The sequence below is a fragment of the Ixodes scapularis genome, unplaced genomic scaffold, assembly GCF_016920785.2.
Source record: "Ixodes scapularis isolate PalLabHiFi unplaced genomic scaffold, ASM1692078v2 PGA_scaffold0__279_contigs__length_252992795, whole genome shotgun sequence".
Classification (NCBI taxonomy): domain Eukaryota; kingdom Metazoa; phylum Arthropoda; class Arachnida; order Ixodida; family Ixodidae; genus Ixodes; species Ixodes scapularis.
In genome coordinates, this window is record NW_024609835.1 from 232555953 (window position 1) to 232569733 (window position 13781).

A 13781-nucleotide genomic window follows, 5' to 3' on the forward strand; every position below is an offset into this window, starting at 1 on the left:
ATTAAAAATCTAATATACAACCTTTTAACGCTCCTTCTTTTGCTTCCTAAATATGTTGATCTCAAGGAAAGTTTATCTCTTCACTCATAGCCATAAAAACCCCTCCCAGTTTCAGCTTGGAAGCAATACATAATTGCAGAGACCTAGATCTTGTACACCATAATGGACATGAAAATGGTTATTTTTAACAGAGTGATGCGTGAGTGGGTTGCCCAGAACTTGAAATGCATTTGCTGTGAGGAACGTTTTTGGATAAATATTTAAGTTTGTGAATTTTACAATTTCCACAACCATGAGGAATGCTGTATGCCACCGAGTTATTTCCGGCACATCAAAAATAGAACAGCATAGTCATCTAATGTATATCTAACAAGGACTTTAATCTCTTTCTTAGCATGGCATGTGATATTTTGATGCCCACACAGTCTTTTTTAACAAAATGTCTTTTGTAGAGCTTTGTACTGGCTCTAACCTCATATGACAGATTCGGTACCTTAAACTCCCACTCGGCCTTACCACTTTAATGTATTTCATTAATAATGAAATTCAAGATGTGTTGGCTTCTGTTCAGCTCAGCAAGCCCATTTGAGTAAAAAAGTACTGTGCAAAATTCAACTGTAAAAAGAAATAAAGTTTTCGCTGGAGTCCTGATAGAATTATGGATATGGTAATTGATACCATTAGCTCATTCAAGATATGAAGCATATAAGGTAGAAACACCGTCTAGAAACGTGTTGCATCTACGTTCCTCCTAATGACTTCAGAGAACCAATTGCTGCTATCTAGGGAGGGGAGGGTTCTCGGTGGAAGAGTCTACTAAAGACGAGTGTAGACCTAAAGGAGTTTGCTCTTCGACAACGAGTATTACGTAAACACATGACATGTCGGTAGTACAGTTCTAACACGAACTGTTTTTTGCAGATCTAAACAAACTGTCAGACACGTCATTTGGTAAGTTCCTTCCATACATTAGAAGGAATGGCTCTCCGAAATGCTTTGCGAGAAGGTAGATGATGTGGAATTATCTAATGTAAATCTGGAAAATATACTATGTTCACAAGTCTATCTTATGATTGCAAATTTAGGAAATTTTTGCTACAGACAAGGGTGGACCAGGGGTTATTTAAAACACTTTGTATTGCCCAACCGCCTAGGTAGAGCTAGTCCATACCCATGATTGTGCTTATTGTAAAGAGTAAAAATCAAATTTGTCTTATGCAATGTTTCTTGGCCCAACCATCTCTGAGTGGAACACTTCACATTGAAGATTGCCCTCACCTTGACTGTCTGCACACATCCATGTAACTATTCAAAGGAACCCAGATATTTTGACCAAATACTTGGGGCGAGCTGCTTAAAATATATTGATAGGCTTTTTAACACTAATAGAAAGCATTAATGAACCACAAATTGGGGAGTTTCCCCGTCATTTTTATGATGAATTACACATATGTGATCTTTGAAATTAGGCCTACACAAAGTGTTTTCCTACGTCTAATCTGCTGTGTACTGTTCGCCATATAAATATTTCCAGAGCTGACTGATAATAAGCAAGTTCATGTTTTTTTATATTTACCATTTTTCTGTTGCTTTATGTGACAGATGACATGGATGTCACAAATGTAACACAACGATTATTTTAAGAATTTGTTTCGGAGTAGCTCGAGCGGAGCCACCTGTGGGAAGTTCTATCTGTGGCTCCATCCAACCAAAGATTTGTATATGCATTTTGAATTTTAGGCTTAATAGTGTTTTTGATGGTTCACTTAAGGTACTGGTGTAAACAATGCTTACTTTGGAGCGCCATACCTAACAGCATGTGCCACAAGAACTCCCTGCCGTGCCGCCCTTTAAAATTTACAGGCAGGGAGATGCTGGAAAAGGTTCAGTCCAGGCTTGCCGCCACAAGCTTCTCTTGAACTTTAGACATTCAAGCGGCTGAAAAGTGAAAACAAATCGCACTCAATTTCTCGACTTAGATACGCTACAATGACAAGTCAATGACAAGCATATTATTTCGGAAAAAGCATATGGCTCCTTTTATTTTTATGCTTTGTACTTATAGAAATACTGTCCTCTATGACTACAACCATAGCCACCCTCAGGTCAACGCCATGCAGGCCTCGAAATCCCTAGCCCCTAATTGCGTCCCTTGGTTTGATGTATTCGCTTACTCCTCTTTCAACTCAACCTTTGAGATTTCTTTCGAATATTAACATTCAAATGTAAAGGCTATAAAAAGTACTAATGCAACGGAAAGATTTTTGACCCTCATGCTGAACTACTGTCGACTGGTATACAACTCCATTTGATATGAATTGAGCAGGAGGGTGGATTGTACCGGCAGAGGGCAGGAGTCTTCATGTAAATATTTTAATTTGCGCACCAAGAATCTAAGCGAAGAAAGGGGCACCATTATGGGCAAAATTGCCAAAAATGGCCCGCGCATGAATCGGCACCAACAATGGCACACAGTATCTGTTTTACCTAAAACAAAGGTACTCCCTCAATATGTTGAGCTACCCACTTAAACTAAATAATCTTCCCGGATTGCGTTTTAAGGGAATCTCTGAATTTACAATCTATGTTCATGCCACCGCCATCAAATCAATGTAAAAAATAATAACATTTATTTCTACTCTCCAATATCACAACATAAATGGCAGTCTGACCAACAGAATTAGCAAGCAGTCGAGAAACGCCTTATGTGATGTACCGCTTTCGTGCAGCTGCGCAAGTGCAGGTGGGTGGTTTCACGCTACTCATTTCCCACCCCAAATTCATTGTAATAAGTCGAGAGCAAGTTTGACAAAGCAAACATCGAACTTGCGCTTGCCATTGGCATAACGTGTTTTGTGTTGCCAGAGGAGGCTTTCAAATAAATTAAAAAAAACAAAGACAAAACAACAATCGAGACCAACCTTCGTAGAATTTCTCTAACTTTGGGTAATAAAAGTAATCTCAACAAAAATATTTCAGTGAAAATTTTGACGCGTACATTTGTGTGCTCCACCAATTTTGTAGGGAAATCGGTAACAATGAAAAAGAAATGCCCGAGTACCATTAAGGGAAAGACGAAAAGGATGCAAACTTACATTGGAGAAATTTAGCCGTAACGACCACGGACGGGAAGCTCTGGTGACGCTTTCGGAACCCCTTCCCGGGTTGGCCCTGCAGAAACCACAAAACACGGTCAGGATGGATCTTCCAGCCCCACCATAAGGGACTTTATACAATGAAGCTCCAGAAGCAGCCCCTAGTGGAAGTAATGGGCATTTTATTCCTCTGTACACGGAGAGCTCAATAGCTAGCATCCATTCGCTTGGTCATGTTGTCATGAATGTGCTGATGTTAATATGCACCACTAAATCACCAAATTGTTACCCTTGCCGGGGGCATTATAAACCGGAAGAATTTTGCCAAACCATCTCACCTTAAAGTTGATCAGGGCGGATGCTTCAAGCTATCGGTGTGAATTTAGTACAAAAAGCAAATAATGTGACCTTGAAATTGAACGCCACAGTATGTGGAGCTTATATATCATGTATCACGCTGTATTCGCTGCGTATAGTTGTAGTGCCAAAAGTTATCTAGGTTTAAGAGAGACAAAATATCGACCTCTGCAAGTGAAGTCCTGGCCTAGCCTTGAACTGCATGGCATTGGAACTACTCAGACTCTTCAACCGTGATGTGTGCTGCATGTTTCTACCAAACATGCAGCACATTTCGGAAACGCCAGCATACAACATACTGCCGGCGTTGTAATCTCGTGCTTCAACCAACGATTCAAAGTGGCGGCACAACGTCTCACACCAACACGATCATTCAGTGGATGGTTAGGTTCATCGAATGAAGCTAAGCGACCATCGAATGAGGGCGTTGGTACTACAGACTAAAATCCTCGAATACTCTGAATCGCTTGAACTGAAAGTGGTAAGGATGTGCATTACGACACACACAGGCAAATATATTCAGAAACTTCGCTTCTAGGTTTCTCGCTTACGTACGCAGTTGCCGAATCACAACAAACGCCTCACATGTGTTCTAAAAAGCATTGCGGTTAATTTTGTTTTTGAAGCATATGCCTCCATTTCGGTCAGCACTTTCTGATATTGTTTCACAAGCAATTAGTGTTTGCATAATCTATTATTCTTCTGAATACTATTTTTGTTAGATTAGTGTAGGAAAACGTTTTTTGTACGCAGACCTTTTAGACACAGAGTTAATATAATGTACGCTAGAGGTTCAATTGGGGCCAGTGTCAATGCCACTCCCGTGACACAAATTGAATCAGACAGCAACCAGTCTACATTTGTGGTGCTCCTGTGCATTCCTATGCGAAAAGGCGCGCGCATTTTGTCTCTTCGCTGGAAAATAACAGGAAACACTGGTTATTTGGTTCGTACCGAATAGTATGTACATTAATTAACATTGTAAATGTGTGATTACTTTAGTTAGCGCATTTTTCTTCATTAGTGAACGATGTTTAACTTCGCTATATTTCAATTCCAAACATGTCTTCCGCAGCACGTATGCAAAAACAACCGACGATTCAGCGCAAAATTACAATCGAAAGAAATATAGGGTTTGTTCAAGGCTCGCCAGCATTTCGTTGACGCCTATATATTGCTTATATGGTAGTCCTGTCATTATATATAAAACACCCCGTCGTGCATGAGTGGATACAAACATTCAATACGTAAATAACAAAGCACGTTGGCTCTGAAAGGTGTCTCTTCGCATTCTTTTCTCGGCCGGGCAGCTTTCATCGGGCACTTGTTCTCAAAGGTTTCAATCGCACTGGTGATATTTAAAATGTATAAATTCGCACAAAGCAGAAAGAATAAAGCGGTACCTATACTTATTTAAAATCGCAATATATTACGTGGTCTTCAATTTATTTTGACCGTACATCCACAGGTATTTACCGTTCCAGTGTTACAGCGTAGTTCTTGCCGTCCCCCTTAATTTTCAGATGTCCTGCGTTCGTTTGGCACGTATATCCCTCATGCTGAAAAGCGCCGACGTCGTGTTGGCGCTAAGAGTGTCCGACAGTCCACATAAATACACGTACAAAACCACCGTTTTTAATGCGATTAATTTAAAAGAAAAACGCCGCAAACTGACCAATTATTTCGTCACCCTGACTACGGAATGTTCCAAGCTACGTAGTTCGTACGAATTATTCGGAACCTTTGTTCTTATGATCGAGCACAGGGAGAAAGTGCACTCACCTTTACCCATAGAAATGCATTACCGGAAGTCAATTTTTGACTGGTTGCTGTCTGCTTCAATTTGGGTCAGCACACTAACGCCAATTGAACCTCTAGCGTACATTATAATAACCCTATGCTTTTAGATACACATTATTTTCAACAGTTTCAACTGATGACTCGCGCCACCACAAAAATGCCGCCTCAAAGGGAACAGCAGGAACAGTGCTTTTGTGGCTTTAGTTCGTCACCGAACGAGTAAAGTGTAGCAAGTTCTTTGAGTTAGTTACATGAACTACATCTCAAAAGTGAAATTAATATTCCAATTGGAGCAGTGAGTGAGAACGGTTTGATGTATAGAACCTGCAAGAGAGATGTGCAAGAAAAAGAACGTCGATTGCGGCAGTCAGGAGCTTCGTAAGCCGTCGGTGATTGAACTGCACACTTAAATCTTTTAATGCGAGCAACGAACCGAGTGGCGCGCTCGAAGGCCGTAGCAAGGTTTCAATCAAATATTGACTTTAGCAAAGGCGGCGAACGTTACACATTGCGTGTGTTTTCAGCTCCCGCTTTCTAGCCGGAGGCCAGCCGAGGTTTGATGGCGTCGTATGTAAGCGAGAACCTAGTTACACTCGAGTCAGGAACAGCGGGCAGCTCTCAAAGGTGTGGCTATGCTTTAAAGGCGACGTGCACTCCTCCAAAACGCAAGAACATATTGGGATGGTGATGGAGGGCTCCCGTAAAGGCTTAGACAACATGCTTTATGACATCGTGCAACAAGCGTCAAAATAAGTGCCGCAGTGGAGAGGCCTACCGAGTGGTGCCCGTAAGCATTGTCAGCAATTGATGTAGCTACCCAATGATGACCAAAATTGTTTACTCAAAGAATGGCCAAGCTGAGTTATGCGACCCTAGGAAAGGAGGACTTAAACCGAGTGCTAATTTCGGATCGGCTGACGAGGGGCCAATCCGTGTTTTTAAACTATGTACTCCGCAGTGTGTTCCGAAGATTACAACGTTCATTAAAGATCAATCCCAGAAAGATTCGTATGCAAGAGAAAAAAGAGTCTGTATATTTTCTGAGCAATATAGGGATCAAGAGCACGGGATAAGAGCCGTTTCAAGTGCTCCACAGTTGCGGTGCAGTATGCGTGGTGCTCTTTATTTCTGATGTTTTCACAGTTAATGTGGAGTGTCTGCGGTGTTCTTCGTTTGTGATGGTCTCCATAGTTACAGTGCAATGTGGGTGTAGCTCTTCATGTCTGTTCTGCTCCTCACAGTTACAGTACAATGCGCGTGCTGCCCTTCGTGGTCTGGAAAAAATTCAGTGTTGTTACCTAACGCCAGTATCTCGAGGAGCGGCTAAAAAAAGTGAGGTCATGGCTATCTGAGAAACTATGAAGGATGAAGGTTGGTTTTTAAAAATAACACTTTACCGCTGTCTTTTTGCACCAATCACTGAGCACCGCAGTCCTTCAAAGAGGAATCATCGAGGGAATTGCCAAGGGCTGCATTTCAGCATAGCTTAGGAAACGGCAAAAACGCTGGCCATGCGGATTCAGTTCGTCTTAGAACGAAGCGCGTGATTATTTACCATTCGGAGCTCTATCTTAGGAGAAGGCCGAGAAGGTAGAATACTGTTTATATATTTCAGGAAAGATACTGTACAGATAGTTTTTTATGATGGGACAACCGGTTCGGGACCACACGATCTTCCTCAACGTTGTCTTCCCCGTCGTACAAATGCTCTTATTTTCAGCAGACACTAATATTCGACCGTTTGATATTTCCACTTTTGCATGTTAAGTCATTTCTTTTTCACTACACCGCATCAGGCGGAAATGGCTTTAGCGTCTGCAATTGTCGTCACCATTTTTGGCCTTCGTTACGATTCTTAGTTTTTTTTGTTTTTTTTGTTGCACTCGCTCGTCGTTGTTTGTCACTCTTTACCGCCATTTGTCATTACTTTCATTGCTTTTATTGCAGTCCTAGTGTGAGTTGTTATTAAGGTTGTTGTCCGTCAGTTGTAATATCGCCTTTAGCGTCATAAGCGGATGCTTTCATAACCCAGATCGTCATTATCGGGGTCTATCATGTCTGGCCTGTAATCATTGCCGTTGTCATCTGAGTTTTCGTAGTGTGGTCTTTGTTTTGCTGTTCGGAGTCATTGGGATAATTAGGATTAAGGTCGCTGTCGTAAGTGTTGTCACTGAGGCTGTGGTCAGCTTTGAGGTTATCATTGAAGTCGTAATCGAAGTGATTACCTTCAAGGTCGAAGTGGTCGGGGTCGTTGTAGTCCTGTTTGTTATTGTAAGGTCGGTCTCGCGATGGATGTTTTCTTGTCGTGGGCGTCACTGACCGAGAGGGGAGCTTTTCTTCCGTTGTCCATGGCTCTTGGCGTCCGTCCCATTGTCCCATTGCAGACAGAGATACGCGTTGAGGAACGCCGCTGCCCGACGGATGGTGTTGAAGCTTCATCCCTCATCCGTCGCGTGCAGATCCGACGAACGTCTGCTGGCCACCGCCAGACAGCGACAACTCCCACCTACAGCCACTCGCAAGCTCACCGAGTTTTTACTGGCTGGAAGGCGAGATCTGCAGCTGTCGTCGTGGCCCGTGACACACACGAATCTGTCACGTCGTTGACCGAAATACGCAATGGTAAACTGCTGCCGACAAACAGACTCGTTTTCTCCCACTTCCAGCCAGCTCGGTAGCCCAGCGACCTCTTGCTAGCTGCAGCAAATCCGTCGTTGCCGCAACTTGCGTGTCGTAGCTCGTCCATTATGCCTGGCTGCATTATTCCATTCGTCGATCCCGTCGGCACTCGAAGTTTTTCGTTGCTTCCGTAGTGCTCAGGTCGCAATACGTGCTGATATGACTTCCGCTCTGCTGGGAGACGGTTGAGCGAGAAGAAAACTCTTCATAGATTTACAGAGAAGAAACTCTACAGTTAGCAGTACGTGATGGTACAACCGGTACAGGAGCGAATAATCTTTCTGATCACTGCCCTCTTCGTCATAGAAATTTTCTCTATTCTTAGCGGGCGCTAACACCTATGCTAAGCTGTGGAATGCTCAGCTTCGTTGCTCTGACAGACTATCTGGTACCATAGCTTCTCTTTTTCCCGAATTATGCTAACACTGCGGCATAGTCTACGGTGCGACAGAACTCTATAACGACCTTATGTGACAACTGTTTATGCATCTCAGCTGAGGTGAGGGAGGGGGGGGGGGTGAAGGGAAACAGAACAACGATCCAATGAAGAAATCTCTAGCACTCTAGTTCCGTGTTCAGCTATACCATCAATGTGACATATTTGGAGGACATGTTGAATTAGGACTGTTTTACGCTTTTGCATCACAAGTAACTGCAGCGGCCAAATTCATTGAGCAATGTGCCAATCAGTTGGAACGTGTCGTCACGACTGCGTAACACCATTTGTCCCCGCTTTAAACGACGCAGGAGATAAATTATGTTCAAAGGCTGACTGATAATTCTTCAGGGGAGCACGGCCACGTCCATTGCAAGCCGGTAACTGATCTCGGTAAGGTCGGTGAAAATTCATTGCACCTGTAAACTAATCTTAACTTGACTCTTAGTCACAGTTGTAAACTCGCACATTCCGGTCAAGTGGTTTTCGGCCATATTAGAGCCACAGATCGAAGAACGCAGGCAGGGATGGGCAGTGTTTCAAATACAAGTATTTGAAATACGTATTTCAAATACTTTGTGTATTTTGCATTTGTATTTAATTACAAATTGGGTAATGTATTTGGCGTGTGCATTTAAATACTAAAACGTGGGTATTTCAAATACAATTGTAATTAAATACAATTTTGTGGGCGAAAATACATACTTCTAATTTATTGCCACTCTCCAGAGCAGGAAGGAAACTACGTTCTGCGCCGAATGCAGTGTCTCTCAATCAAGCACACGCGTTTAGTGACTTTGTGACTAAGGTGCTAGTCCAGGGCAGGGTGTAAGATAGACAGGTGGGGAAACGGCCCATGGGAGCCTACAGCAGCGCCGTGACCGGATTGTGTCCTCGTCTGCTTGCGGGTACCCACGATTTGCGACAGATGGCGCTGCGGCAAGAGGAAAAAAATCGGATTCGGATTTGCATGGAACTCTATGGGAGAGTGCGCTGTGTCAGCGACACTTTTTGTTTAAACTAATGTTAAAGACGTTTATTAGGACATAATTAATATATATGCACCTACAGAGATCTCGTTTGACTTTAAGTTGACTTTGAAGCAGGAAACTTGCGGGTTTTTGTGGCGGCGCAAGCGGAAGGAAGTTTGGTAACAATCATTTCAGGCTTTTTATTTTCTCTTTTCTTTTTTGCGCGCGTAGCAGAAGTTTCGTTTTGGCGCCTGGAACCCCTGGAGCCGCCAAAGTTTACAAACCTTTTCGCGCTGTTTATTTTTCTCTTTTTTCTTTTTGCGCGCGTAGCTGAGGTTTTGTTTTGACGCCTGGAGTACCTGGAGCCGCCAAAGTTTCCGTTTTTATGGGCCGATACTGTTGCGTTCCGAATTGTCGGTCGGGTTACGGCCCGAAGAAGCAGAAAGCTATCATATTTAATGCTCCGGCTGATCCTGAGCGATTAGCAGCATGGAACAAAGCTGTGCCGCAAATGAAGCGCGAGCTTCGAAGTTCGGACGGAATTTGTGAGAAGCATTTTCCGAGCCACATGCTCTCGTCCAGAGCGACCCATATCGAGTACAAGGGTCGTGTACTTCTGCACGTACCAAAAAGATTAAGGCTATCGCAGGATGCAGTGCCCTGCATTTTTTCTGGAGACCCCGACTGCCGGATGGCGCGCAAGGCAAAGAACACACGGAAACCGCCTGCACGACGGTCACATCTCTCTTCTTCAGAGCGTCAAAGGCATCCCACATCTGATGGTCCGTCTACGAGTGCGCTACCGCAATGTTCTGGCGATGACCTGGAACATCCAACAGCTGACGCACCAAACACAAGCGCGCTTCACAACAGCGTGGAGCCTGCACCAACTACGCCGTCCATAAGTGCGCAATGCGACAACACGGAACGTCCTGCCGCCGAAGTACGAGCACAAAGTCCAACTCATGACATTTCTCAGTATACTGCGGCGCCCTTTGCACAGGAAAGCTGTTTTCCTGAAGATGAGGTGCAAGGCAGCGAAGAAACGTCCCAAGGCGCCTGTGATCATCCTCTCTCTTTTTCTGAACTTTTTGAGAAGCCACATCTCGTCGACCTTCCAGGGAAGACTTGGGCTGTCCACACCATGGACTATGATGGGGTGCAGGCAATTGACTTTTCTACCATATGCCCAAAGGTTGACACGTCACAACCTCGCATATTTGAGAGGGTACTCTCCATCTCACCAGAACAGGGTGGAGGTTTGTCAGTCAACACATTTGTCTGGGGAAAAGCTGTATCCACAAACTTGACCATCGACGGCATCAAGATCGCAAGCGTCCATGACCTGGCACATGCCCTGAAAGTGCTTGATCGGCTGGTGCTCTGTTCTGGTGGCCCTATGCACAAGGACTACCCTCAAGTTCGACCAGAATGTGCATTCGTCGACCTGCGTGATGTGTGGCGTCATAACCGATGTACCTTCGTCACCAGCACTGATGGGCAATGCCTGCTTGTCGCTCACTAAAGAACACGCTTCGCATCCATGCTGCTAGACTAGAAAAGAAAAAGGCAGCCCACAGCACTAAGCTAAGTCTTGTCACATTCAGTCCAGCGAAAAAGGCAAAAGTGGAGCAACTAAACAAAGCCAGGATCGCCTGCAGAAGGTCCCGGCTGAGACTTTTCAAGTCCAGACAGAAGCTACAAGAAGAGCTCACTGGCTGCTGCAAGAAACTGCATGATGTGCAGCAGGACTCGCTTCACGAACTACTTGCTGCAGCCACCCTCTCCAATGCGCAGCTTTCGGTAGTGGAAGAATGCATAGCTGCAGCGAAGTGTAAGTCCAAGCGGCAGCGCAGATATGACGACAATTGGTTGCTGCTCTGTCTGCTGCTCCACATCCGCACACCTACGGGCTACCGGTTTCTCAGGGACAAGGACATTTTGCCTCTGCCATCTGTAAAGACTGTTCGAAAGTACATCTCCATGCTTGGCCTCAAGTGTGGATTCGACCAGGACTTCTTCCTAGCCCTGAAGATCAAATTGCAGCACAAAGCGGAGTCTGAAAAACATGGTATTCTTATATTTGACGAAATTCAAGTAAGGAAGAGCAAAGCTGTAAATTCAAGAACCATGACGTACACTGGTATGGTGGATGACGGAGGAAACACTCAGAAAAGCAGCGAACTGGCAGACCATGGCCTTGTGTTCATGTTTTGTCCGCTTGCTGACAGCTACGCACAGCCGATCGGCGTCTTCGCATCACGCAACTCCACCAGGGTAACTGTCCTTGCCCAGTTGATGCTACAAGCCATCCTACTCCTAGAAGAAGCTGGAGCAAAGGTTCACGGGATCGTCTGTGATGGTGCAAACACTAATCGATTCATGTGGACGGAGCTTGGTATCAGCGGCTTGTGCCACTCATTTGAACATCCGGTTGACCCAGAGCGAAAAATTTATGCATTCTCGGACACTAGGCACCTCTTCAAGTGTATCCGTAATCGTCTGGAAAAGCAAAAAGTATTCAAAATTGGAAGTGAATGGGTCAAGTGGGCGCACTACGAGGCTCTCTTCCATCAAGACCAGCTGGTGCCTGGAGACCTCAGGGTGTGTGCCAAGCTCACAGTGGCACACATTCACCCATCCCAAACAGACAAGATGAGGGTGAAACTGGCGACACAGGTATTCAGTGCCAGCATGGCAGGAGGACTCAACTACTACCAGGAGCAGGGTATTCCCGAGTTGGTGGACTGTGAAGGAACCATCCACTTCACCATGCGTCTGAACAACTTGTTTGATGCCCTGAACAGACGCTACACCGCTGAGGGCCTGAAGCCTGGCTGCAGTGACCTGCTGACCATCAAGAATGCAATCACATGGCTAGATGACTGGCAAGCAGACCTAGAGCATGGCCACATTCCCAGGGAGCTCTTCCTCACGGACAGCACTAGCGAGGGGCTCAGAGTCACCCTGCACTCAACACTTGAACTATGTAAGCACCTGCTGGAGAACTGTGGATTCGCCTATGTGCTAACAGCGAAGATGAATCAAGACCCAGTGGAACGTTTCTTCGGGAAAGTGCGACAAGCTGGCTGCCAGAATGACCACCCGAGCATGCCAACCTTTTTCCAGTTATACAGACTTCTTTCGGTACAGTGCCTGCTGCGGCCACCGAAGTTCGGCAACTGTGAGGTCCTCGAGTCGGAACCTTTCATGCTGTCGTTCACAGAATTCAAGGCCGTATTCCAAGACAACGAACCAACACAAGCACTGCCCATTGTGGAACTTCGAGAACGACTTGATGGCTTGATCTCAACAAGCGAGTGGGAATGCGACGACCTGATCCCTAATGACGATGACCAGGTGGAGGTTGTTGACTGCATTATCTACTACATTACAGGATAGCTCTCCCGAAGGCTCAAGAAGTTCACAAATTGCACCACATGCCTTCGCGCACTATCCACAAGTCAGCTGGAGGCTCCGGTGGCAAGCTTGACCATCTCTAAAAACAGGGGCCGCTTGACTCACCCGAACATTCACCTCTTTGCCCTCTTGCAGGCTGCAGAAGGGCATTTCAGAGATCATCGAAGTGAGCATGATGTCTACTGGAGCACAATAGATTTCGTGATTGAAGAATGCCCCCTGTACTTCCCATGCGAAGAGCACAAGACTGACATGATCCCCACAATCCTGCATTACTACATCGGAATGAGGATGCGGCAGTGCTGCAAGCAGGACAACAGAAACATGAGGAAAGAATCTCAAAACAAAAAAAAAGCAGGCACGGCAGTGCTCCACCTAGCCTCACAAGAAATCACCTAGAGCATTCAAGGAAGCCTGTTCACATCTGGCTATTTGACTTCGCTTCTGCTCAACCCTGCCTTATGAGGCCAGTCCTTGGCATCTACAACACTTGGAAAGCGGGTGAGCTGTTAATGCTGCCTCATTCAGACTCACTGCCATATTTCTCATCAACACCAGAAGGTAGGCGATCCAAGTCACTGCGTGTGCTTCAGGTCGATTGCTGACACTGGAAAGCCTTGCATAGGCGAAGAGGAACAGAAGGCTTCGCATCAGTCACTGCATACGAGTTAAGAGTGTGTCGATCGTTATGTTCAGTAGTTGTTCAATATGAAAGGCAAAGCTCCCAGGTCTTGAGCAGCTGCAGAAGTTTGAAGCCGACAGCACATATCAAGCAAAAGCCTCGAGTCCTATCATCACAGCACCAGCGAATTCAAGACCGTGATCTACAAGAGTGAAGATCTGCATAGAAATCTAAAAGATTACTGCTTCTGAATAAAAAATTTTCAGAAATCACATGCTGGCATACTTGAAGCTCTATCATTTTTATTTCACGTTGTGTTCACACAGCATACAGCTGGGCAGTGTGACAATAGTGCTCTAGCTGTGCTTACGTGCATTGCTTGCAAACCACGCTTTTCAAAT

The 13781-nt window shown here is 45.0% G+C and overlaps 1 protein-coding gene across 1 annotated transcript in view; it reads right to left on the reverse strand.

The window, feature by feature from the left end:
* LOC8040603 (nicotinamide N-methyltransferase) overlaps nt 1–10806 on the reverse strand; it is a 36260-nt gene extending 25454 nt beyond the window's left edge. Inside the window, 1 exon segment of the mRNA XM_040212076.2 lies at nt 10645–10806. Coding sequence (XP_040068010.2) covers nt 10645–10806 — 162 coding nt within the window.
* Between the last annotated feature and the right edge of the window lie 2975 nt (nt 10807–13781).